The sequence below is a fragment of the Drosophila santomea genome, chromosome 2R (genome assembly GCF_016746245.2).
Source record: "Drosophila santomea strain STO CAGO 1482 chromosome 2R, Prin_Dsan_1.1, whole genome shotgun sequence".
NCBI lineage: Eukaryota > Metazoa > Arthropoda > Insecta > Diptera > Drosophilidae > Drosophila > Drosophila santomea.
The window spans coordinates 10248254-10273305 of NC_053017.2; the positions used below are offsets into that span (position 1 = coordinate 10248254).

The 25052-nt window shown below is 43.1% G+C and overlaps 2 protein-coding genes across 11 annotated transcripts; one reads left to right on the top strand and one right to left on the bottom strand.

Moving 5' to 3' along the window:
- The first annotated feature begins 7 nt into the window (after nt 1-7).
- LOC120444365 (sodium-dependent nutrient amino acid transporter 1) lies at nt 8-3501 on the top strand. Of its 2 annotated transcripts, XM_039623956.1 has the most exons (6): nt 8-1411; nt 1472-1754; nt 1810-2029; nt 2090-2467; nt 2520-3258; nt 3325-3501. In XM_039623956.1, the coding sequence occupies exons 1-6, from the start codon at nt 1286-1288 to the stop codon at nt 3466-3468; spliced, it is 1890 nt and encodes a 629-aa protein (XP_039479890.1). In that variant the 5' UTR covers nt 8-1285; the 3' UTR covers nt 3469-3501. The 2 variants fall into 2 exon arrangements, with proteins under 2 accessions (XP_039479890.1, XP_039479889.1); XM_039623955.1 differs by having other exon boundaries at nt 8-1754.
- Nucleotides 3498-23076, bottom strand: LOC120444366. 9 transcript variants are annotated; one of them, XM_039623960.1, is made up of 9 exons: nt 22350-23076; nt 9295-9466; nt 7160-7321; nt 6034-6161; nt 5708-5951; nt 5532-5646; nt 5316-5457; nt 5174-5247; nt 3498-4899 (listed from the first exon to the last, which is right to left on the bottom strand). In XM_039623960.1, the coding sequence occupies exons 1-9, from the start codon at nt 22515-22517 to the stop codon at nt 4701-4703; spliced, it is 1404 nt and encodes a 467-aa protein (XP_039479894.1). In that variant the 5' UTR covers nt 22518-23076; the 3' UTR covers nt 3498-4700. The 9 variants fall into 9 exon arrangements, with proteins under 9 accessions (XP_039479894.1, XP_039479891.1, XP_039479893.1 ...); XM_039623957.1 differs by having other exon boundaries at nt 6920-7321; XM_039623959.2 differs by lacking the exon at nt 22350-23076 and adding an exon at nt 12094-12163 and having other exon boundaries at nt 6920-7321; nt 9295-9752.
- Nucleotides 23077-25052: the final 1976 nt, after the last annotated feature.

Here is a 25052-nt window from a genome sequence, read left to right on the forward strand (position 1 = left end):
GAGTTCCATATACATTCATAGGAATTAAAAACATGCGTACTTTTTAATTCAAATATTTTGAATACTGGTTCTTCAGAAACATTGTATGGATTCGTTTTCGTTATAAAAATCGGCTTGTGCCGCTGCTCTTGAGTGGGTTCCATAGGTTTCCTAGTAGATTATCTGGTACATGTCGGTTAGTCGCATCAGGCAGCTCGTTAAGAACGGTTCGTTTTTAGGAGTCTAGATTGTGTATGTTCCCGAGGTGCTCATAAATTTATTGTGGTGTTTTAGTGTGTGGTGCTGGTTGCAGATCAAATAGTGCGTTTTTGAATAAGATAAAAGAAATTGTTCCCACAAAATTTGGTTATATACCTTGATCCCGGCCAATTGTGATAAGGCAACCCACTTGTGAAGCACCCAAATCTTTTTCAAGAGCTTGTGTCAACATTTTTCGTATGGCTGTTAGATTTGAGTTGAGTTGACGATCCGTGTGTACATTTGGCTCCTAACACTTTGCATTCGACGGGCATGCATTCAGATAAGAGATTCTTCTGGCGATTCTTCGGATTCCACAAATATTTGGACATATGTACCTTGGTGCCAGAGCTGCAGAACATGGAAGACATGTCAAGTGCTGTGATTTGTGGTCGCGTTGAACTGTCGATGATTGCAATTTTTGTGATTTTTCCTATCAGCCAACTGCAGCAAGACTCATAAATTACATTTTGAGATAGGTATAATTAATTCGGATTAATACAGATTTCTGATTTGTATGAAAGTGATTTGACAACCAGCTTGGTATGATATTTAAGAGTAATTGAGCTTGGATATCTTGTCAACAAGGTAGCAAGAGGGGGCCTGGCTTTTTATCGATGACTAGATATGCAAATTACTGCCGATAACGGTCATCATAAATGGGGATTAAGTTTGAATTTCTATTTTTGCGCCAGCTCAACGATCAAGAGCTATAAAATTCAGAGTAAACAAATTCATAAACTAACGAATTAACGAAAGTCACCTGTTGTTCAACGCTTGACGTGAGCTCCACATTGTTAACCAACTAGTTTTTGGCGAACTGGAAATTTGCATTATCGCGTGTTTTGGTGACGAGCCCTTAAGCGCCATGATACTTGATATACTGATAACTGATCCTATAAACTGATCTATATAAACTCAGCTATTGGGTTCCAGCCCGTCTTGTGTCTTGTGACCGTCCATCCGGATGCATTTGAGCTTTTGTGTTGTCTGCTGCCTGCATTTCATTTTGTTGTCTTGTACCTCGAATTAGCCGTAAACCTAAAAAATGGATGATGCTGCAGAATACCAGAAACTCCGGCGAAACATGCAGGCAGCTCAAGGAACGAGTGTAGGACATACAGGCTTACAGGATGGCATCAGTACTGTGGTGTACAGCACGGAGGGCGAAGAGGTGAGTGTCCTGGGAGCCATTGGGCGTAGAAGTTGCCTAACATATCTTGCGTCTCAAAAGCTTACCATAAATTGTGAGGCGGAATCGGAGTCCTCCGCCCAACGCGATCAGTGGAGCAGGGGAGTGGAGTTCCTCTTCTCCTGCATCGCCTTATCCGTGGGCCTCGGCAATGTCTGGCGGTTTCCCTTCATTGCTCTCGAGAACGGCGGTGGCGCCTTTCTGATACCCTATGTGATTGTGCTGCTGCTGATTGGCAGACCGGTTTACTATCTGGAGGTCATCATTGGGCAGTTCTCGAGCCGTGGCTGCATCAGGGCCTTTGATATGGCGCCTATAATGAGGGGTAACTTTGATGGAATTCATTCCTGTGATGCTTGCTATTTCTGTCTTTCGTTCAGGTATTGCCTATGGTCAGGTGTATTCCACCGCCTTGGCCACCACCTACTACGCCTGCATTATGGCCCTGACCATCAGGTATTTGGTGGCCAGTTTCAGCGAGGTCCTGCCCTGGACATATTGCCTGGTGGAATGGGGCAAAAGTTGTGTGGCCACAGGAGTCACAGCTGCCAATGACTCATCCATTGTGCAGGGGGTTTCCTCCGCCGAGCTGTTTTTCACGTGAGTTTGGAGGAACGTTCTGGAACATGGAATCCTTAATTACCTACCCAAATAAAACAGGCAAACAGTTCTAAGAGAGCCCGAAACGCTCGAGGATAGTGGACTGGGTACTCCGAGTTGGGATCTGGTCCTGTGCCTCTTGGCCACTTGGGTGATCATTGGCACTGTTTTGTCAAAAGGCATTCGCAGTTCCGGGAAAGCTTCCTATTTCCTGGCCCTGTTTCCCTACGTGATCATGATCGTACTGTTCATCCGGGCGGTCACTTTGCCAGGTGCCTGGCAGGGAATTGTGTACTTCCTGAAACCCCAATGGTCCCAGCTGCTCAATCCGCACGTGTGGTACGCGGCCATCACCCAGATGTTCTTCTCATTGGCCATCTGCTTCGGAACCCTGGTCATGTACGCCTCCTTCAACGATTTCAACAAGAATGTGCGCAAGTAAGTTCAGATCGGTAATTTCAGATCACTTTTATGAACCATGCCTTTCCAGGGATGTGATAATAATCACCACCATAGACTCGCTTACGTCCATTCTGGCTGGTTGCATCATCTTTGGAATCCTGGGCAACCTTGCCTTCGAGACCAACACCGAGGATATTTCGCAGGTGGTCAAGGGTGGAGCTGGTCTAGCATTCATTTCCTATCCGGAGGCGATTGCCAAGTTCAAGTACCTTCCCCAACTGTTCGCCGTGCTGTTCTTCTTCATGCTCCTGGTGTTGGGCATAGGATCGAATATTGGAATGGCCTCGGCTGTGGTGAATGTGGTTAAGGATCGATTCACCCACTTGCCGCATTGGCTGCTAGCCCTGGGCACTTCGATAATTGGATTCCTGTGTGGCCTGGTGTACATGACTCCGGGCGGACAGTTCGTACTGAATCTCGTCGACTTTTATGGCTGCACCTTTATAGCCCTGGTCTTAGCCATCGCAGAGTTGTTGGCCGTGGGCTGGATTTACGGCGTGAAGCGCATCTGCAGCGACATTGAGTTTATGCTGAATGTAAAGACTGGCTTCTACTGGCGCATCTGCTGGGCCCTTGTGGCACCTGGCCTAATGTTCCTGGTCCTCGTCTACATGCTCTTCAGCTACGAACCCCTGACGTACAGAGGGGTTCAGTATCCACCGGACTACTATATGGCTGGCTGGATTATCTGGGGACTGGGTGTGCTGCAGCTGCCCTTCTGGGCTTTGGTCACGATTTTCCAGCAGCCAGGGAAGACTTTTGGCAGTGTAAGTAAACTGTATATATGTATATCTTTAGAAATATAAATACAACATGTTTCGTAAACCCCACAGAAATTCCGAATGGCCATGCAACCCACTGCCAATTGGGGTCCGCTGCAGACGCAAAAGTTCGAGGCCTACATACTCCATCGAAAGCGCGAGGCGGACTTTAAGAGCCCACGTGGCGGATACTTGTTCGACAATATCTTTGGCTAATGGCTAATGGATAATGGCTAGAGGACCAGTTTAGTGTATTTCAGTGTTACGCTTTATTATTAATGCTAAACGCGCTCCAAGCTTGCAGCTCAAGATGTGACAAAAAATTTCGAACATTTGGTAATTAATATATTCTTAGGCTTTAGGCTTAGCATAAGCATTGAGAGTTATCTGTTTTTAGGTTATTTAAATAATTGGATTTGTTTTGGAAATAAAAGCCACAGACCAGTGAATATTCAATGGTACCTAAATGATATTGTCTTTGACTGGGTGAAATTAGGTTCTATGGCTGGGACTATCCATATTCCTGGGTTTTATTATATTCTTTGCATTTGCGGCTCTGCTCTGCTATAGTTTAATTATCACAGCACTTTTTGATTCTGTTGTTATTGTGCAAAATTATATAATTCTCAAATATTTGTGTATTCGGAGCAAAGACTATTTACAATTGTCATAAATGTATGCCTTTATGTATGGTATAAGTCCTAAAGTGTAAGTGGCAAGCTGCAGCCAAGCAATAATTAGTCAATGTTTTGATTGAAAATCTTATTTGGCTTAATCATTTGCTTATATATATAAAATTTGCAATTTTAAACCATTGTTTGATTCAAATTAAGTTTAGACTTGCTTACATCTTTGGCAGATTTGTGTTAGATTTGGGCAAAGTTAGCTACATCCCCCATCCCTCTGATGAAACCCTTTCAATTGCATTCATTCCCCAGCTTGACAATCTTTTAGGTTTTTTAATGCTAAGAATTGACTCTTGGTTTGCAGATTTCATAGCCTACATTTCAGCGCAAAATTCAGCGTTCAAATAAGTGATTTACTACTACGATATATCGGTATACATATATAGTTCCCACTGAATCTCTATTTGTTGTGGATAAAATGGAAGTTCTTCGCTACCAACTCACACTAGATATGGTCCTATTAATTGGGCTTGCCTCTATATGATTTATAGAAAAACCTAGCACACGATATGAAGTTGCCTTGAGTATATTGTCAACTACTTAAGTAAGATGCCTAATCGCCCATTCCCTAGCAGCGCTGATAATGCCGACTCTTAGTAGAGAAAGTTGAAAAATGTGTTTAGGCCTAGTTAATATCGAATTAGAATCACGTAACGGGTGCAGTTTCCTCCACATTGCAGTGCTTGTTTCGCATTATGGCTTAGCTCCAGATCCACTATGTACAGATAAAGATAGAAAAATACGTGGCTCCGGCGCTCTAGACTAGAAGGCCTGTATTGGTCGATAGAGTCCGGTGTATCCGCACAGCCTCGCCCGCAGCGCCGGAATCAGGAAGGCGGCCAGCGAGATGTCCTTCAGCAGCTCGGCGCACTCGCACACCAGCAGATACATCTTGTCGCCCTTCTGCGAGGTGCTCTTGTGCAGGGCGATGCGCCTCAGGCCCGCGGCACGTGGCAGGTACCTGAAACGAGTGTGGAGTGGAGCGGCAGTCAGACTTCGGATTAGCGCCACACACAATGGTGTAAAGAACATTTATAGATGGGTACTACACAAGGGGAAATCATTGCCTGCAGCGGCATTTGTGTTAGTTGCAAGCAAGGACTCTAGACTCTACAGAATCATTGGTTGCAAAGGGAAATCTATAAGTGCCAGCTATAAGTTTATCTCAAAATAAAAACAGTATGTGAAACAGCTATCAATATAGCCTCACAGGGACACTATTTCTTCAAGTGTACCTGTACAACATCCGGGCTCCAGTCCAGTAGAGCCAGTTCTTTTCGAATCGTTCGCCATCGTCACCCTCGAAAACCTGCGGAATTAAAATTGAATTTTTCATGATGGAACCCAATCCCGCTTGGACTGCCACTACTATCCCACCTTGAACACGCTAATAATGTAGCCGGTGGCCGCGGTCTGCGATTTCTTGAAGCTGCCCACCTCGTTGGAGGGCAAAACCAGCGGCGGGCGGCAAATGGCCGCCACTTCGCTGTACAGGTCCAGTGTGTGGGCGGCAGTGTATCTGGCAATGAATCGAAACATTGAGATTGGCGAGATTGAGATTGGGCAATTCAGAGCCCTGATTGGAGCGCTCACTTGAGGGCCTTTGGCTCGAACTTGGACAGCGAGGAGACGCGCAGGCCAGCATAGAAGCTGGAAGGATCCGTCTGCAGCGTGTTGATCAGGTAGTACGAGATGAAGGGGAACTCGGCTGGGAAAAGTGTAATCAATATGAAATGTATCTGGAGTTGGATGGCCCAAGTTGCACTCACAACTCTTCTCCATGTTGGCCAGCAGCATTCCGCCCACTGCCGTGTTGGCCTGCTGCACTTCGGTCACCAATTCGGCGGCAATGGAGCGCTGCTTGAGCAGCGGATGCGCGAGTGGCGACTCCATCACCGGATCGATGGCCTCCAGGGGACTCATCAAGTGCACCAGGATGCACAGCTTCGGATCGGAGACTTCAAGTACACTGAGAGGGCTTGTGGCCTTACCATCGGCACTTAAGGCGGGCAGCTGCAAAGGGAATCCATACTTTAGACCCAGCTCTAATCCGATTATTTTAAACAAAGAACATAAGAAGAAGTCAAATACTCACAGGAATGCCAGCTGGCAGGAATCGGTCCACACTGTGTACGGGAATGATGAAGCAGTCGCGATCCAGGGTGGCCAATGAGATAGGTTCCGCTCGTGTGACTCCCGAGTTGGCGCCGCCACCAAAGTTCACTGTAACGTACAGTGAGATACCATTAGTAGGGCCCTCGAAAATGCGATGCCACAACAGTTAGCCATTTAGTTATAGAAATATTCAAAAAACGTTTCAGCTTTCGGCAAGCCCATGATGATAGATTCAAAGCTGTGCCTTAAGATCCTCTTTCAGGCTGCGATTAATAGGCGATTAGCTGGAGTTAAAGGAGGTCGTTACCAGAGCTCTTGTTGTGGTGCATGTGAATCCCCAGAAGCTTGCGGCGAAATACTGAAAGCGTGGCGTCTCTAAGAACGTGTCTAGCTTTCAGTATTTTCACTAGTTAATCACCAACATTCAGATGTGGAAAACGGGAAACACAAAACAGAAATGAAACCGGAAACAGAAACGGAAACGGAAACGGAAACAAGACAGAACTTGCAACAGTGGAAGAAAAATTGAAGTATTTGTGGAATATCCGGCTTTGAAATCGGAACTCTCGAGGGTTAGCTACGTAAGACGTGCAACAAACGTTAATTGGGAAAACTTTGGGTGGTATTAGGGTGTTTTCTTTTTGGGATAGGGGGTGCAACATATAGGGTTTGTGTTTGAGTGTGTCAGTGTGTTTTATCTCTACGGTTTTTGGGGTGAGCTGGCTGGCAAATGACATTAGTGTTGATCGAGTTTGGGCAGCAACAACAACAACTATAGTTGAGATCACATCAGATCGCATCAGATCGTATCAGATCGCATCAGATGGGGCTCTCAATTATATTTCGATTTCAGGGGGGACTCAAACCTTGCCGCGTGGCTGCAGCTGCGGCCGCTAGCAATGTTGTTGTTGCCGTGGCCACCGTTGCATCAGCGTACCCCAGTGTTGTTGCTGTTGCTGTTGCCAATAGATGTTGCTGCTGCTGCTGCTGCATTTGCTGCTGCAGCTGCTGCTGCAGTTGCTGCTGTAGTTGCTGCTGCTGCTGCTGCTGTTGCAGGCGGATCAAACTGTTACTGGCGCTGTTGCCGTTGCTGTTGCACTCCGTACCCGGTCCGCTGCTGCTCCAGCGCATCAGGGAGACGGACGGCCGGCGGTCGACCAGCGGCTGCGGAATGTCCAGCTCGTAGGGCAGGTTGCCGGGCAGGGCCAGCGAGGGGGCGGTGCTTGAGAGCGGGGTGCTCGGGATGCCTGACAGGGCGCTACATCGTTCTGAAAATTGGAGGCTCTCGATACTTTATATGCACACAAAGAACACAAAACACACACAGCAAACAACACAGAACAACAGAACAACTGGAAACCTAGAAAATCGGGCGGGGGTGCGCAAATGAGGGTGTGTTTTTGGTTAAATCTTAATCTGTGTTTCGTTTGTTGGTGGTTGATATGATGGCTATTTTACATTTGTGCACTCGAGAAGGGACAAAGGCGGCTTGAAGGATTCTCTGGGAATATTTTAAGGTTGTCTGTTGTTCCCATTTAAAAGAAAGGATAAGCTGAATACTTTATATTACACTTTGAATAATTTATTTTTTAACTATGTATGTACAAGAAGTTCTTAAATAATGTGCTGGTGACTAGAGCACACATGTAAATTCTAACGTTTCTTTGTATTTAAGATTGCAAATTAAAGCCTTTTAAAAGTTTCTCTTCCCAATTATTACATTTTAAGTGGTACATTATTGTAAATGGATTTCAGAACAGACATTTGTAAAATATTCCAAGGATATATTATGGCCACCGTAACCTTCCCGTTTACTTTAAAAATGGAATTCCTTCTCGTTTGCTGATTTTATTAATAGTGTGCTCCAAAACTAGACACATTCACCAGTTCCGTGGGTTAGTAGGCTCTGCTGCCAAAGAACTCCCAGGACCTTGCGTTTTGGCCCAGATTCAAGGCCATTGCCAAAAGGGAATGGGTGTGCAGACATTGTTAGAGAGCCCAAATCAAATGGTAACTTACATATGCTCTTGCCCTTGCCTTCTGTGCGAGCTCGGAGCCTCTAAGCCAAGCCAACTGGAAACTGCAAGATTAGCTGACGCTGGCACTCACACACTCACTTTTTTACACACACTCTCACGCACAAAGTAGCACGAATGTAATTAAGTTCCCTTAAGTTAGTAATGCATGAAATATTTGGCAACAAGTAGCATACAACATTTAATTTAATTTCATTTCATTGGTTTTCCTTATCAAATGTTTCCTTCTTATTTCATATTACTTAAAACCAAAGATAAAAACCAATTTAAACTTCAAATAATCTTTTTTGGTAGTTACTATACAATTTTTATGCCTGATCTGTATACTATAGATCTACTACAGATATAATGGGATCTTAAAGAGCTATTTATTCTTATCTATTCTGCTAAGGGACAAATATTTGTTATTGATTATTTAATAGTCCGTTAATGAACACGTTGAAACTTTGCCTTACTATCAATTCAGACTCAATAAGGCACTTTTTCCCACCATTCAATTAGTGATACACTCAGTCTCACGTTGTATAAATAATAAACCACGCCCCCCTGCTAAACTGAGCCCCAATTAGGGCGCCATAATAAATGGCCCCACCTGTCAGGAGGCCGTTTGTGGAATTGATAAAAACATTTCAATTGAATGCTCTGCAATGGCTGAAATGCAAATGTCTGGTTAATGGAGCACAAGTAACTGAGGGCCAGGCTCAAGCGACTACAAAGAGCCAAAGTAATCGGGCGGGACAGAGACAGAGAGAGGTGGAGGTGGAGGGAGTGAGAGGGAAAGTGAGCCATGTTTGTGAATGATTGAAATGTACGCTAGGTTTAAATGCCGACACTAAGCAGTCGAAAGAGTGAACAGGGCGACTAAATTAAATATCATGAACAAAACTGGGACAGCCTTTTTGGTGTATTTAGAACAAGATTTTTCTAGATAGATAGTCAACTTTTTTTTTATATGAAATGGCGAAATTAATATCTGCTACATACGAGTATAACTGCATAGGACAGCATATAAATATGAATATAATATAAATATATAAATATAAGCTTGTATCTGTTCATGTATCTATTTTGTTCCACTTCATATAGTAAGCAATATACGAAGTGCGCTGTTCACCCTTTCGACGCTCTACTGTACTCGCAATGGCGTTGTCGTGCTGCTGCTGCTACTGCTGTGCCTGCGTTGTGCAAGGCAAACGACAATTTACCTTCGCCCACATCGTAGCCGGGTCGGTTGGGCGAGAAGAAGAGGTGGGTCCTGTAGTGGATCTCCTCCGGCTGCTGGACGAGTCCCATGTCCCGGGAGCGCTTCGTCCTGTTGGCCTTCGACTGCAGCTTTCCGCCGCCGCCGCCCGTTTTGCTGGCCCCCTCGCGGAAATTCTTGCGGAACATTAAATTCATCGTGAGTTTGGTGGCTCAAATGCGTCTGGTGGGGTGAACTTGTTGATGTCGGTGGGTGGTGGTTGGTGGTTGGTGGTTGATGTACGGTGGATAGTGGGCTGTTGGTGGTGCTGCTGCTGGTGGCTGGTGGGTTCTCCTAATTGCTGACCGCTCGGGATGGGTTGTGTTTATCTGTGTGCGTGTGCCTGCCCGCTTTGTTATCTGATTTGTCGTTGCGGGGTTTTCATTTGAATTGCTTTCGCCGAGTGCCTTTTTGTTTGCCCTCCTATTTGGGGCGGTATTAAATTTAATTTCTGTTTTAGAAGACCCGCAATTTGTTTGCATTTGGCAAGGCCACGCAGTCAGAACGAAGGGAGAGTTAATTATTTATAATGGCTGTCCGCGCTCGTTATTGAAGTGTATTTGTCGACAGACTATATTATTTATTTTAATAACAAGCAATAGTTTTCTCTTCTTATAATTATAATTATGTCGTGAGTTATGGTGTTATCCATCTTTAAACAGTTTACTTCTCGCCATAGTCTTGGCTTTCTAACTCGACCCGCACACGCGAATTCACACTTAGCCCCTCGAGTTCGTTGACTTGTACATACGTTTGGCCAACGAAAAGGCAGAAAGTCCTTTTTGGAGCTAAGTGAGCACACACAAGTGTGTGTGTAAGTGGACGCGAGTGTGGCAACGGCAAGCGGAAATTGCCAGTTTCCGGCTCAAAATTACTTAGCCCAACCGAACCGAACTTACACTTGCAGGATACGCGAACTCGGGCTCAAGTTTCCCTACGACACGTAAGAAGCGCAAAAAGTACAAAAAATAAAAGGGAAAAAAGGCGAGAAAAAATCGAAATGCTCGGCAATTACTACTGTGTGTTTGTGCGAGTTTAATTAGTTCAAGACACGGCGCAATTAGTTTTATGGTCGCTTATTGATCGCCCTGGTGCGATAAATTGGGACAGCTGTTCGCTGAAACAGCGAAGGGGCGTGGCAGGACGCGTGGGCGGGCGCAAATTGAAAAGTGCTTAGCCAACAATGGGTAGGCAATTTATAAACAGCCTGCTGGCTCAAATGAAGCATTAAAAAGGGAAAGCTCAACGGAAATTTCAGAACAGTCAGGTAAGCAGAATTAGGTGAAATATAACTTATCCAATAATACTCTTTTCAATTAATTGGAATCTGTGACGGCTGGCATTAATTCAAAAACACAAACTAAGCTTCAAATTTAATCGCGAACTACAGAAGTCATAAATTATTCAACTCAATGTAATATATGCCACATGGCATTTCAGTTCATCTCTATATAGTCACCAAATGATTAGACCATAAAGTTCAAGGCGAATAAACTTATTATATTATTATTATATCGCTCATACGCCCCGTGCTGCCTCCACTTAAGCTGCCAAAGGGCATTACTTGAGCATTATTCCTTTTGCACCCATTTGGCAGCCAATAATGATGATACCCCAACTAAATCCATTAACTAAGTCAATCGCGTAGGCCATCAACTCACGCGAAAATCAAACGCAGAGCCACAAGGAATTCGATCGTAAACATTTTTACACCACTTTCAAGTGGCTGGGCCAACTACGAGTATAATTAATTCGCTTTACGAGCCCGGCTACAGCAATAATGTCCATCATTAAGTGGGGCCACATATCACATTGAATCAAGAAGCCGAGACAAGTGTGAGAGGTAATAACCCAGCCGAGGAGAAAATTGTGCGGAATATTCTGGCCAAAAATAAACAAGCTAATGACACACAAATTTTGCGTTCTGTTCTTTTGCCAAAATACAAACCGAGCAAGAGGTAGAGCCACGAAATTTATAAAATTAGATTTTCATTTTGAGGGGGGAAAATGCGCGTGCTGGGCTGGTTTCTTTGTGTGTTTTTTTGTACTAGGTCATGGGATTTACGGCCCTTGACCTTGGCTACAATTCAAACCTACAGCTGCATTGTGTTCGTGTGCATATATTTTTGCTGAATTATTTCGTGAATGATTGCGAATCGTGCAGGATCTGCGTATAGCCATACATACATATAGATACATCAGCCCGTTTATGTGGAGCTAAACAAGCTACAAGCTGAAATGGTAAATTATATCAAAAGCGTTTTAAATTTATTATTTAGCAAATTTATTCCTCGCTTTAGGAACTGTATATAATATGGTGTAAGCTTTTATGTGTTCCGCGTTTCAATTTCACTCAGGTATTTGCAGTATTTTTGTCACTTGACCGATGAACACTTTACTCGTAGTTATTTTCGCTCCAAATGGGCACTTTCAAGATATATATCTTATGCACATATATGGCATTTATTTTGCATTTTTATTTGGCCCACATTTGTGGCTCTTGGCCCACAGACCAACCAGTTTCGACTGGTTTCAAGTGGCCAGAAGCGAAAAACTAAACGCGCACAGGACACAGTCCCACCTTTGTTGTTTTGTAACAAAATTTTATTTGTATTTGCTCGTGGCGTATGCGTAATATTCTAATTAGTTTAATATCTCGTTCGAATGCCTAAAGCGCGACACTTATTTATGAGTCATCCATCGTTCAATAAATAAAGCGATTGATGGACCTTATCGGCCATTAATGCTTTTCCAATATACACACGCTCTTTTCGGTGACCCGCAGGGTATATGAAAACCATACGAAATATGAAAACGTTTTGCCTGCGACGCGACAAGAAATCAACTGGCACTTGAAGAGCTTTTCCGCTTTTCCGCCGACGCGACTGCTGACAAGGCGATGTGGTCGATGTCAGATCGCTCATCGTTCGCTGGGCGAGCATTTTTCATTAACTTTGTACAACTTATGAAATTTTACAGCCAAGAGACATCGCAGCACTGCGAAAAGCTCCTGTTCGTCACTTGTTGCGTATACGCCGTGTGGGACGGACATTCAACGGACGCTCCGGCTATAGTTTATGTTGTATATTAATCAAATATTTATTGCATTGTATATATTTCATGTGTGGCAATACGCTTTATGTCCTCACGGCTCGACCAATTAATAGCAAGTGAAAATGAAATCGAAAATGCTTCTGAAGTAGAAAACAAAAAAAAACACAGCGAAAACGTAAAGCTGCCCACAAATAAAAACCCACAGCCTGAGTGCTCACTTCTGTGGGCCTTGCTAGAAGTTGGCGGGCATATTAGTTTTTCAACGGGTTGGTTAAAAAAACCGAACATTTGATAATATATTTTTTTGCTTAAAGCAAAAGCTGAAAATGAGATACCCCATCTTCCATATAAAGTTAATAATACATTGGGAATGGGTACTTATTATTTCAATCCACAATTGGCTAGCTTTTTGTTTTGTAGCTTTCCGTTTCTCTTTTTATACCTATCATGGCTCCTGTTCGCCGCTGAGTCCTTTGTATTGGTGTGTTGTTTTTGTGCTGCGTGCTCTGTTCTCCGCTCGACTTTTTATTGATTATGTGTTGTTTCTGTTCCTGGAGTTCCCCCCACCCGCCAGATATTCCTCCCCCTGCCTAAAAGTTCGCTCAGGGAAAAGTTTTCTCTTGGCATCCGGAAGTCATTTGCTTTTTGCTGTTCGTCCTGTGGCTTCAGCCTAATTGGTTGCTCACAAGTTGCTCCCTGTATAGGGTATATATAATTCTGTACGGTACCTAGTTTATTTTCCAACAGCTTGGATTTTAAAATATAATCAAAGTTTATCGACACCAATTTACCACCAGACTCTGTAAAGTGGTTTTGACATTTTCCGAATACCCGTAATTAATTTGAAGGATATTTTTGAACACATTTGTTACCACGATTATCTTGGACCTTGAAAGGAAGCCTTGAATATTTATTTCTTGTATTAGACTTATGCCTACAGCAAAGTGAACCATAAATTTGGTTGGAATTCCTTGTGCAGCTGGCTAAATCCCAAGCCCAGGTGCATCCGCATTTGAAAGGCTTTCATTTTTGTGGCTTCAACTGGCAGGAGAGCTCGGGGGACCCGGTGTGATTTACATGTGTCTAAGCCGCCTCCATTTCCCATTTCCCAGCGCCCAGGACACCGGTCACCGCAGTTGTCATGCAGTGGGGCTTGGCTATGTGAGATGACCCTGCCACAGACCAAACTGTCTAACCCCCGACCATTTCCCGCTGCATGCAACATTACTGCATTTTAGACTGCGGCAAACAAACACGCAACTTGCCGCTAAGTGCTCGGCAAAAACAAAGTTAATCAGCCAAAGAAATGCAGTACAAACCGCAATGCTGCACTCAGAAAAATTGAGTCTATATACCTATATATTTTTTCCACTTTCTGTTCCTTTTAGAGATCTTTTGTGGTTTAGTTTTGCCCCAAGTTTGATGACCGCATAGATATTCTCCGCGGACTTGATTTAGTGCTTTATCAAATAGCGAGGGGAACGAACATGTTGGCCTAGTGACACGTACTTAAACCTGTGCTCCAAATGAATTTCCACGCTTCATAAATTTAAATGAATTCTGTTTTCATGGCCCACTTGAGTGGTCCTCGTGGTCCTCGTGGGAGGAAGTGTCGCCCTTTTCCATTTTCCACCTATTGTGCATCTTTAGTTGGCTTTTAAGTTGCCCGTTATGAGCTGCTTAACGTCTGCATAAATTTGCTGCTTTACGAGTATAGTATATGTGTTTCCCAGCCTTTTAGTTTTATTTGGCTGTGCGTTTAAGCGGGTCGTAACTGCTTGATTTTACCTAGCAAGTTGGTGCTTGGCACGTATTTGTGTCTAGCTATTTGCCCCAAACTGAAATTCCCCTGGCAATTCGACTGTAATTTAGTTTCTAGTGGGTTGAGTTGGCTTAACCAGGTAAATGTTATCTTAATTGTTAGTTATGCTGTGTGGCTTCCATTCATTCAGCCCACATTTAAATGGAAATGAAAGCACTGTTCCTAATTTATGACATTCGTTTAGACAATGTCTTTGGTTATTAAATCTGCCAGCGATGACAGTCACAACATGACTCCGTCAACCCATGTTTACTGGGTGTCGGAGGGTGTGCTCGAATGCTGATCATTAGTCTAGATGGATGGGCATTTCATGTTAATAGATGCATGTGATTTATTTTATGAATTGTTACCCACTTTAGCTTTACATTTTATGGTGCAGAACGTCTACGTAGATATTTATGTGTATATATATTACGCTGTTTACGACATAAACAACGTTAGGTATTTGAAAACCTTTAACATTCAATTTACAGATCGAATCGTCCTTGAAGCGCTTTTTGAGGTCAAGAAGGTGTCCTAACACCTACAGCTCCACTCTTTATTTAATGACTAACAATCACATGACAACTTCTTCAAAAATTTCTACTCCGCTGCGAACAGCCAGCCATCATGTGTCCGAGCTGTCAGTCTAGATAAATGATAAAAACGGGTGTAGCTTTCGGTTTGATTTTGATAAGGGGCCGTCAGAGATATGCGATTGATGGGCAGGGAAACTAGGAACTAGGAGCTATTGGCGGTGGATGGGAGCTGGACGAGGGCCTATCGATCTATCACGCAGTAAATACCAATCAAATCCCTGGGTATCCCCGATGTCAGCTGCCGGGTAACTTTTTTCCCCCATTTACGGTATGGAATTTAAAATTCCATTTACGCCAGTCACCACAAAAAAACTTGGAATAGCATCGGGAAAATGGCAGGCAAATTGCAAGTAAATCTGTGTCAGCATTTTGGCTGTGCCTGCATCAGTTTCAATTTTCGCAGCTGGTTTTGTCACTTTATGGCCAACATCAAAGCGGCAAGGATGGCAAAGGGAGGCAAAGGGAGGCGGAATAATGAAGGGAAATGCCCGGCACAAAAGGCAGAGCATAAATAACGACGTCATACCATTTCCGAGCACATAAAATTGAAAAATGCTGTGCAAATTACGTGTAAATACCAAAAGGCAGCCGAAACCAGCAGCGAAATCGCAATGAAAATGCGCGTAAATGTTGTGGCCGGAAACTGTTTGTTCATCTGCGCCAGTGTATGTGTGTGTGTGTGGGTGGGTTTCCTCCCAGTTTGTCTGCCAGTGTATATGTGTGAGTGCGAGTGTCTGCGTGCTGGCGATGTCTGTGTGCAGGAGGAGAAGAAGGAGGAGGAGCCAGAAGAGGAACTGCAGCGAAGTTTATGGCGACACTTGCTGATTATTCTCCCATTTGAACGTGCTGCAAACTTTTATGGTAAACAAGTTTTCTACTATTATTTATTTGTGGCTATAAAACCGATAAGACGGATACAATTTAGACATACAACAGATGCACATGGCTTTTTGGGACTCACTCAAGCCACCCAACCGGATAAAGATTCTTTTAAACAGCTTGTCGATTGAAAATACCTCATGAAAGTATCTTTAATATTATATAAATGTAAATGAAATTGTGTGTTTTAATACAGAGAATGAAATTTAAATTATCCGTTCAATAGTTTCGTATTTAATTCTGAAAAATATAAAAAGAATTAAGGCTTTCATCAAAAGTGAAAGAAAATGTCAGGATACATGGATCCTTGAGTTGAATTATAGGGAGAAAATATGAATGACTTAATAAGAATCATATTATTTACCAGAAAAACTGACTATATAAACAAAAAGATTTTACCATTTTAAATATTACTAGCAAGTCATTAGTCCAAAGCAAATTAAATAATTAAAATATTATTCTTTTCCATTTTAATATCAATTACTCAAAGCACAGTCATCCAAATCTAAATGTGGACATATTGGAACAACCAGCCATTAAAAGGCACTAGATCATTCTCAATTTTCATTAGCCGCACTTCCTTTGGCCAATTTTCCAATCACTGACCCAGGATATTTGCCATTTGCATAAGATTTGACCACAATAAAGTGGCTCGCATATGCAATTATGCCGCACACACATGGAAATTGTGGCATTAAACTCATTACACACTGGCAAGAGCCAAAATGCTGATGTATAAATAAATCCCTACCATTCGACCATTATACGGGATGCTGACACAAGTGGCCATAACCTCCCATAACAAACAGTCGGCTATATGCGATTTCGATCCCGAAATGATGGCAAGGGGCCAAGAGCACGCACAAAATGCGATTGGCGAGGGTAGAGGAACATTTTCACAAATTATACGAAATCGGTTTGCACTTAGAGGCAAATAGGGGGTAAACCGAATATATTTCCGAGTTAATATGTGCCACTCACTCATATAGTCGCACTTCAGGGGCTCCGGGGGGCATTCGTTGAGCTTTCTGAGCCAGTGCATCAGGTTGGCCAATTTGGTGCGCTTCGTATTGGTTCTTTCGCAATCGAGAACAGTTGGCTCAAAGTCCATACTCATCTGGAATTTATTCATCTCCCACGCTTTTTGCACTGCCTTCTGACACATTCTGCACTTCTTCGCGAACTCTGAACGGCAACTGAGCCACAAACACCTTAACCGCCACCTTTTTGCCTCACGTTGCCACATAAATAGGCCATAAATTAGCCTTAAAATAGCATTTTGTGTAAAGCCTTTTTCGGCCATAATCGCTGATATGAGACTTTGAGACTTGTCACTCAGCTGCGTTTCATTCTGTCCGTTTCATTGTTGTGTGACAAAATGAAATCCCCAACTAATTTTTACTGTCATTATTCATACGCAGCGCCGGAATCAAGACCCTGAAAACAAGGGAGTGAGTGGATATTTATGTGGCTGCCGTTGACACATCTTTTGGGCCACGAAAAATTACAGCCCCCCAATACAATACAAAATCAAAAATTGAGAAATTTATTATGCAAAACTGGTTGCTCTGTTGTGGATGGCGTACTTTTGACACCATAAATCAACCACATCATTCATTGGCTTCTAAATTTATTTTTACTGCTAAATTGTATTTAGCTTGCTGTTAAAAAATAAATCTCTCAAAAAGTTACAGACCATTTTGATGAGTGTTGATTGATATGTGAAGGTTTTGAGAATAAATCATAGAAATATGAATGGCAGATTAGTATTGATCTTATATTTGGCATATAAAGCTATCAATAAATATGCCCAATTTTTAGAGTACAACCAATACTAAATTAGAATAATCGTTCTCAGTCTGCACTTTTCCCATCAATTTTATACACACAGTCCTTTCATTTTTTTTTGTTTTTAAGCTGGCATCATAAATTCCATATTTTTATGGGAATCATGGCCTTGACTGGCCAAACACACCCACTCCGCCCCCCGTCTGGTGTGTGGTTCTTTCGCAATGGTCAACTGCTGCTAATTATGGTTATTATTTATGCGCTTGTTTTCCAAATTTGTCAATTTCCGCTGTAATTTGCGACTAATTTTTTTACTGGCCATACATACTGGTGACCAGGAAAGCCGCAAAAAGCAATTAGATAGAGAAAGTGGTGTAGGATATGGATGTGGTTTCTGTTTGTTATGGTTAGGCTTTGAGTGTCCAAGCGATGTCCTTCATCGATTTGTTGGTCTATTGAAATGAATATGAATCTTTCCGGGGCCATCGTGAAGTATTTATTTGCTTCAGATTGGTTGAAAAGCCCATTAATCTCGCCTAACGGCTGAAACAAATCAATTATTCCCACATGAACTGAACTCTGTCCTTTTCAAGGGGGAACTAATGCCACTGTCCCTCTTCCTTCGTCCTTCGTCCTTGGCCAGGCTCATTAGAATGGCTTATCACCAGCGCAGTGATGAATGTCGAAACGTTGGCGCAAAACCAACAAATTGTGAAACACCATTACCGGAAAACTGGGTGTGCAAAATCGAGTGAAACGCTTTTCAGAGCGCCGCCCTCAGCGATTTTTCATCCTAACAGCTTCGCATTCATCTCCAATATGCCTGCAGTATACGAGTGTACACATATCCTTCCATATATCCATGTGCTAGCCCATGCAACTTGAAAACTCAATTTTGTTTCGTCTTGCCTTGCATCTATATTGCATTTGCATGCCGTAGAGCAAGGAAAAAGCATAAATAATTAAATAAATTAGAAGCATCGGTGGGGGTGAGATGCCTGATCCTGGCTTAAGGACTCTCCCAGTTGTTGGCTTATTTTTGCATGACACAATTTCAGGCACAATTTCAAGACATTTTCCGGCTTGGCTCAAAACTCATTGAAGCCCGTAAGTTTTCGGGTTAGTCGGTAAAATGGAAACTATGTTGGCCAAACTGTAGAGCTTATTTCCTACACAGAACCAAATTTAGTTGTACGTAGATAAAACTTAGTTAAAACTTAAAAAAAATATATATATTAAATTTCTTATTTCATTTTTTTTGTTACTACTGTATGAAGTGTACATCAATGTATTTATTTTTAGTTGCATGTTCATTATCTAGGAAATTCAGTACTTTTTTATGCACCCCAAAGTCCGACCTTTATTTACGTGACTTTCAATTGAAAATGGAACATAGAAGGAGGAAGGAGAATTTCAGCCAGGAGGAAAGCCATTCCATGGCATTCATTTCATTTGCTCCGTCCTTCATCATTCTTCCTCCATGAGCAGCAGCCATTGGGGGCGTGGCCAGCCCATAAATTCCACGTGAGCGTGTGGTGCAGTGGGTCCTCGCTGGAATCCGCCATCGTAAATGCAGACATTCGGAGGCTGGATGGCTGAAAAGGGTTTTATGGAGTCCTTAGCCGGGCTTCGCGAAATGCCGCGCCATATGCATTAACGGTTTTTATTGCTAGAATAAGCGTACTTATATAGGGAACATCCAGCATACTCCTTTATGGGATTCTTGCTTTCCGCATAAATCAGAGCCTGAAGAATAAGGTCCGCAAAGTGGATTTAGGAGGAAGAACGAGGGGAAATTGTGAAGAGTTGGTTAAGCTACTTAAGTGCCTAAAAGGGCATGACATCGACGAAAAAAAGTGCCGAAGAAAAATTTCAAGTTCCGAAAATAAACTCATATATTTTATCGCTTAGTGCACCACAACTAAGTCTTAATAACACAAGCATCCTGCTTGTTTAACTTATTTTAAGTTTACAGTTGATTCATGGAAGAGCTTACGATTGCTCTTATTCCATCTGATCCCCAAAGCCCCCAGCATTTGGCTGCCGGCCACCAAACACAATTTATCCCCATTGAGATTTAATCCGACTTGCCATCAAATACGAATGACAGCAGCCTTTAGCTGCCGAGCTATATTTATACTAGATACATCTAGGACATCCATGTCCTTTCCTCTGGAGTCAGCTGTAATGAGCTCGACCTTAGCCCTGCTTCAGGCGGTGGGTTTTGCTTGTCAGTGACAATCGCTGCCAAAAGATTCAATTCAATTCCTGACCTCTGCTGCAAAAGTCCAAGGCTAAGACGATTCCGGCCAAGAAAATTAAAAAAAAAGAGAGTTGGCCAGAGAAATAGCTGCAGTGGCCACACAGTGGCACAAATTACCACGCGGATGTTGGCAGAGTCATAAATTTTGATAAATGAAGTGGTCTGCCATGTCGCCAGCTACTTATCAGCGTTGTCATTGTCCAGGTGGCTCCTGTCCTCGTCCTTTTGCCACCGCACCCACACCAAATGATTCCGGCGTTTGGCAGGCTTCCAATGACTGTTGCTCGGCTCGAAAAAATACCCTGAACGGCGGGTAGGTAGGCATTTAAATGGGTTTTCGTATATTGAAAGTACTCGAGGGGATTTGCGTTCGGTGGCTGTGGATGTCCTCCCTTTCCTTCCTTCTGGTTGGCTTTTCAATGTACGGTTTTGTTAGCCTTTCGCAATTCGCATTGTTATGCCTTTCTATTTGTACTCCCATTTCGCTTCCACCGCCATAAATTTGTTCTGCATTTTTTGCGGCATCGCAAAGGCTGCTCATGCATATGCAACAGCTCCTGGAAACGCTGCATAAATCATACGCAGTGTTGCCCGTCGAGAAAACGTCGACAGAGAAGCGCTTTCTGTTGCCTACTTTGCAGGAGAAGGACGTTCATATTGACATTTTCTAGCCGGCTGGGCAAATATTAATTAACCATCCTGGGTGAGGGGAGGTGTCCTCTATTAAATTCCAGCCACAGACCCGTTCAGTGGGTCAGATTAACGACATGTATCCATCCGTATCCGTATCCATGAATCGCCCGTCTCAAGTCTTGTACTTTGTGGGTCACTTTGAGCATAATTATAATTACAAGCAAGTGTGCAAGTGTGCTTACAACATTTTCCAGTTTGCTGCAGTCGCTCAGCTCGCTGGCCGTTTTTGTTATAGTTGTTATAGTTGTGGGCCAAACTGGGTGCTCCGCTTTTCTTGCCGGGCGATGGGACCATAAATTTTAAATTAAGTTGCAGTGCCGTTGGCGGATTTCGTTGTTCTCGGCTTTGCATTGCTTTATTTGCCATATACGTTAGGCTGCGTTGACAGCTGCAAAAGCTGAAAACTGCGTTTCGCCTAATTGTGAGCGATGGGAATGGGATATTTACTGGCACTACATTTTCACACATTATCAAAATAAATGGAAACGCGTCTAGATCGCTTGAAGCGCTCATGTGGATATAGGGCGCAATAATCAAACTACTTTTGTTATTTCTGAAACTTCTGATTGTATTTCTCGTCTCAGCTGAATTGGAACTTAAGCTATTGCAAAGACTTCTTAGATAAACGCTAACTACTTAGGAAGGCAACCTAATTGTAAGTTCATCATATAAAGTATAATACCCCGATATTTACATATATACTAACAATATTATTATTTTAAATTCTAGGTATGTGATAAAATGACTCATTTATATTAGACCAATATTCTGCTTAAAATATTATAAGTAAGCTTGTTCTTACGTGCACCTTCGGTTACTTTCAAAAGAAATCTAAGCATATAACGCGAAAGCATATTTTGCTTATACCAGAATTAGATTTTTGTTTTGATTACTGGTCCCACAACTTCGCTGCATTCTATTTCGGTTGCATGCAAATCTAATTCTGCGATCTGCAATAGAAATTCCTGAGTTTCCTCTGTATCGCGTTGTTTGCAATCAGCGCTGACAAATTGCCAATCGATTTGATGCGCCAGACATCGGCGCCCATTTGCCCCGCTCCCCAGCAGTTTTTCCCAGCGTTTCTTTAAAATCGAAAAATTTCTGTTTGCGTTTTGATGATTGCCGAAGACAATGAAATGACAATCAAAGTCACGTGCCGCCCGCCGACAGCTGCAAAAAACTTGCATGCAAATTTGTGCGAAGGAGGAAAATGAATCGAAGGGAATGGGACGATCGTTGGGAAGGGAAGGGATGAGAAGGGATGGGTGAGCCATCCAAGGTGAAAATAAGTATCATTCGAGAATGATTCGTTTTGATTGCCAGGGCCAAATGCTTCGATTGCCAGTCTCCTTGTTAAATTCAGAACTCAGAATTCAGAACCCTGCGGAACAACTACAACAATTACATGCTAACATTGTGTCCCCACACGCTCATTAGCCCATTAATGCCAAATGCTTGTACAAGACATTTTCCCAGACCTGTGCCTTTGTTCTTAGACCATATAGGCTTAACCCTCTAACACCCATGTTAAAATAGGACCTTAATCGTAAGGTCTCTTAAAAAAAAAAAACAATTGTGGTAACCTACTCGGATTATAGGTAAAACTATAGTTGAGTTTTTAGAGGCAAGTAAAAGCTACCTATTTTAACTTGCCCTTTATAATTATTTTACAAATGTTTTTATTGTGTCCTAGTAAGTAATTAAGTACACACGTAATTTCTGGTTTACTATATCATTTCGAATAGACCTCTAAAGTCAAATTAATAATTAGAGCCCGAAACATTTCGGTGGCGTGGGGAAAACTTCATGGGTTGTGCAACTCTTTAAAGTTTCATAACATGGAAAACGGAGCAGGGAAGAGCTGCATCGAAAGATACCCGACCTTGGTTGTTAGAGGGTTAAGCAGAGTGCACCAATCGGTTGACCCAAGGACCTAGACTCACCTTTTGTGCCGGGTCCGTTGGCCGTCTGCAGCGAGGACATCGGGATGGCCAGGCAATTGCGCGGCGGCGGCGGAACGGCGAGCGCCAGATCCTGCGGCGGTTCGGAGCGCGGACACGGCGTATACGCAATCTTGCTGCCACGTCCTGGCGTTGGACTGACGCGAGCATGACGCCCCCCTGTCACCGCTCCCCCGCTGCCCCGTTCGCTCATCTCAGCTGCGTTTCACTTTACTGGAAAATTAAATGCATTTTCTTTTTGTCGTCTGGCAGGCACTTCCGCTGCTGCTGGCGCTGGCACTGGTGCACCTGCAGCCTTGGTTGCTGGGTTGCTGGGTTGCTGGGCTGCTGGTTTTCCGGGGCTTATGGCATCTCTCGTTATCCGGCGATTGTGCGTCAATACCCAGGCCCTTTATGCTAATGCAAATGCACGGATTGCAAATGTCTCGGGGTTATGCTGGCTTCTAGTCCCCTGCCCCACACCACCACACCACACGGCTGGTGCATTCAATTGGCTCTCGTGCGGGCGACCGTGAGCAAGGCTAAGGATGCGGCAAGGACACGCAGGCGACGACGACAACGAATCGAAACTTTAGCAAGTCCGCACAGTAACTTCACGTGCCACTGCAGCAGCAGTAGCAGCAGTAGCAGTAGCAGTCAGAGTCACCCGAGCAACAACCACAGCCGAGTTTTCGGAAAAGCGCGACCACGCGACTTGCACTGCTCGATGTCCTGCTGTCGACTGAGCGGAAAAGTGGAAAATGTGGCGAGTGGCAGGAGGAAAGCGACAGCTTCTCGTGCGGGTAAGCATAAAAATAACACGATGCCAAAGTGCCGACGACACATAGCAGCAGTAGCAGTGGCAGAGGCAGTGGAAACAGCAGCAGCAATAGCACTAGAACCAGCTACAACGACAACGACAACGACAACGATAAAGGCCGAAACGCATCGAAATCAAAACAAACAAAATCGTTGGACTCAACGCGGCATATGCCAGACCTCGTGCTCGGCCCACAAGAGCCCTCTCGGAAAAACAACCAGCCCAAAAACCAAAACCCATACACCACCCATCGCCCACCTGCCACCTCCCATCGCAGACTTCTACTTTCTCTCTGCGGGAGCATCTTCAATGCCGCACCGCTGCTGCTGCTGCTGCTGCTGGTTGCATTGAGCGAGCTTTCCACTTCCTGGTGGAGTAAAGCTCGCCAGTTCTAGCTTTTTTCATTCACAAAAATATAATATGTGCGAGGAGTGCTGCCAGATCGTTGAAAGATTATACCAGGGCCTAGCAGATTATGGGGTTATGGGGCGTATTAGTAATTTCTCAAGGAATGCAATTGTAAGCAGTATGCTGTTGTAATCAAGGAACCAATGCCTCAATATGTTTATTATTATAATGAATTAAGCAAATAAAATTAACTTTCCGTGGTAATATACATAGGTAATGTTTTGCCAAATTCTTTAGTTAGTTACTTTTAATATTGTTCACTTTACACTGATGATTAAGCACACATGTAAAAAGCCATTTTACTTCGATATGTTCTAAAGAGGCCAGCCTGTCAAAAAGCTTAAAGCAGAGTAAGGACACTCGTAAAATGGATAAAGGACCCTAAAGCTTCTAAAAAAAAAAGTAACCGTTCGATACTAACTTTTGAATGCAACAAACGATTTATTGAACTCAGAAGAATCACACATTAACTTACCACAATTAATATATGTGGGTATAATTAGTTTGAGAATTTCGGCATTCGAGTTTAAACTCAAAATCAAGAGAAATGCGGTGGACGACCCAAAAACTATTCGCACTTTCTGCAAAAGAAAAAATAATTTGATGAATTTTTCTTCAAATTCGTAAAGACGGTGTGCCTTCTTTTTATTTTTTTGTAGCGTCCAGGAAAGATGTTAAAATTTATATTCCATAGCAGCTAAGAATCCAAGCAACTATTATTGTTTGTTTTTATTAATACAAATTCGTAATTTTCCGCATATTTATGCGAATTCAATGTACAGTATCTGTTTGCTTTTTATGTGCTTTTTTTCCGCATATTTTTGCGAATAAAATGTACAGTATCTGTTTGTTTTTTATGTGCTTTTTTGCTATATACATACGCACTACACTTCTTGGAACTTAACTGTAACAAGAGAGAACGCTATAGTCGAGTTCCCCGACTATCTGATACCCGTTACTCAGCTAGTAGAAGTGCAGGTTTGTGGGCGTTAGAGTGGGCGTGGCAAAAAGTTTTTTGGCAAATCGATAGAAATTTAGACGACTAATACAAAAATGAAAAAATATCTAAACATTTTTCAAAAGTGTGGGCGTGGCAGCTTTGGGCGGTTTGTGGGCGTTAGAGTGGGCGTGGCAAAACGGTTTTTGGCAAATTGATAGAAATTTACAAGACCAATACAAAAATGAAAAAATATCAAAACATTTTTCAAAAGTGTGGGCGTGGCAGTATTGGGCGGTTTGTGGGCGTTAGAGTGGGCGTGGCAACATGAATCGACAAACTTGCGCTGCGTCTATGTCTCTGGAGTCTGTATGCCCAATCTAAACTTTCTAGCTTTTGTAGTTCCTGAGATCTCAGCGTTCATACGGACGGACAGACAGACAGACGGACAGACGGACAGACAGACGGACGGACAGACGGACATGGCCAGATCGACTCGACTATTGATCCTGATCAAGAATATATATACTTTATATGGTCG

Coding starts and splice junctions, on each gene's coding strand:
- LOC120444365 (XM_039623955.1), top strand. CDS start 1,286: ATGGATGATGCTGCAGAATACCAGAAACTCCGGCGAAACATGCAGGCA. Junction 2,468..2,519: donor TTCAACAAGAATGTGCGCAA/GTAAGTTCAGAT, acceptor ATGCCTTTCCAG/GGATGTGATAATAATCACCA. Junction 3,259..3,324: donor CAGGGAAGACTTTTGGCAGT/GTAAGTAAACTG, acceptor TAAACCCCACAG/AAATTCCGAATGGCCATGCA.
- LOC120444366 (XM_039623957.1), bottom strand. CDS start 22,517: ATGCTCGCGTCAGTCCAACGCCAGGACGTGGCAGCAAGATTGCGTATA. Junction 9,467..22,349: donor CAACGGACCCGGCACAAAAG/GTGAGTCTAGGT, acceptor ATGTTCCGCAAG/AATTTCCGCGAGGGGGCCAG. Junction 5,248..5,315: donor ACATTATTAGCGTGTTCAAG/GTGGGATAGTAG, acceptor TTAATTCCGCAG/GTTTTCGAGGGTGACGATGG.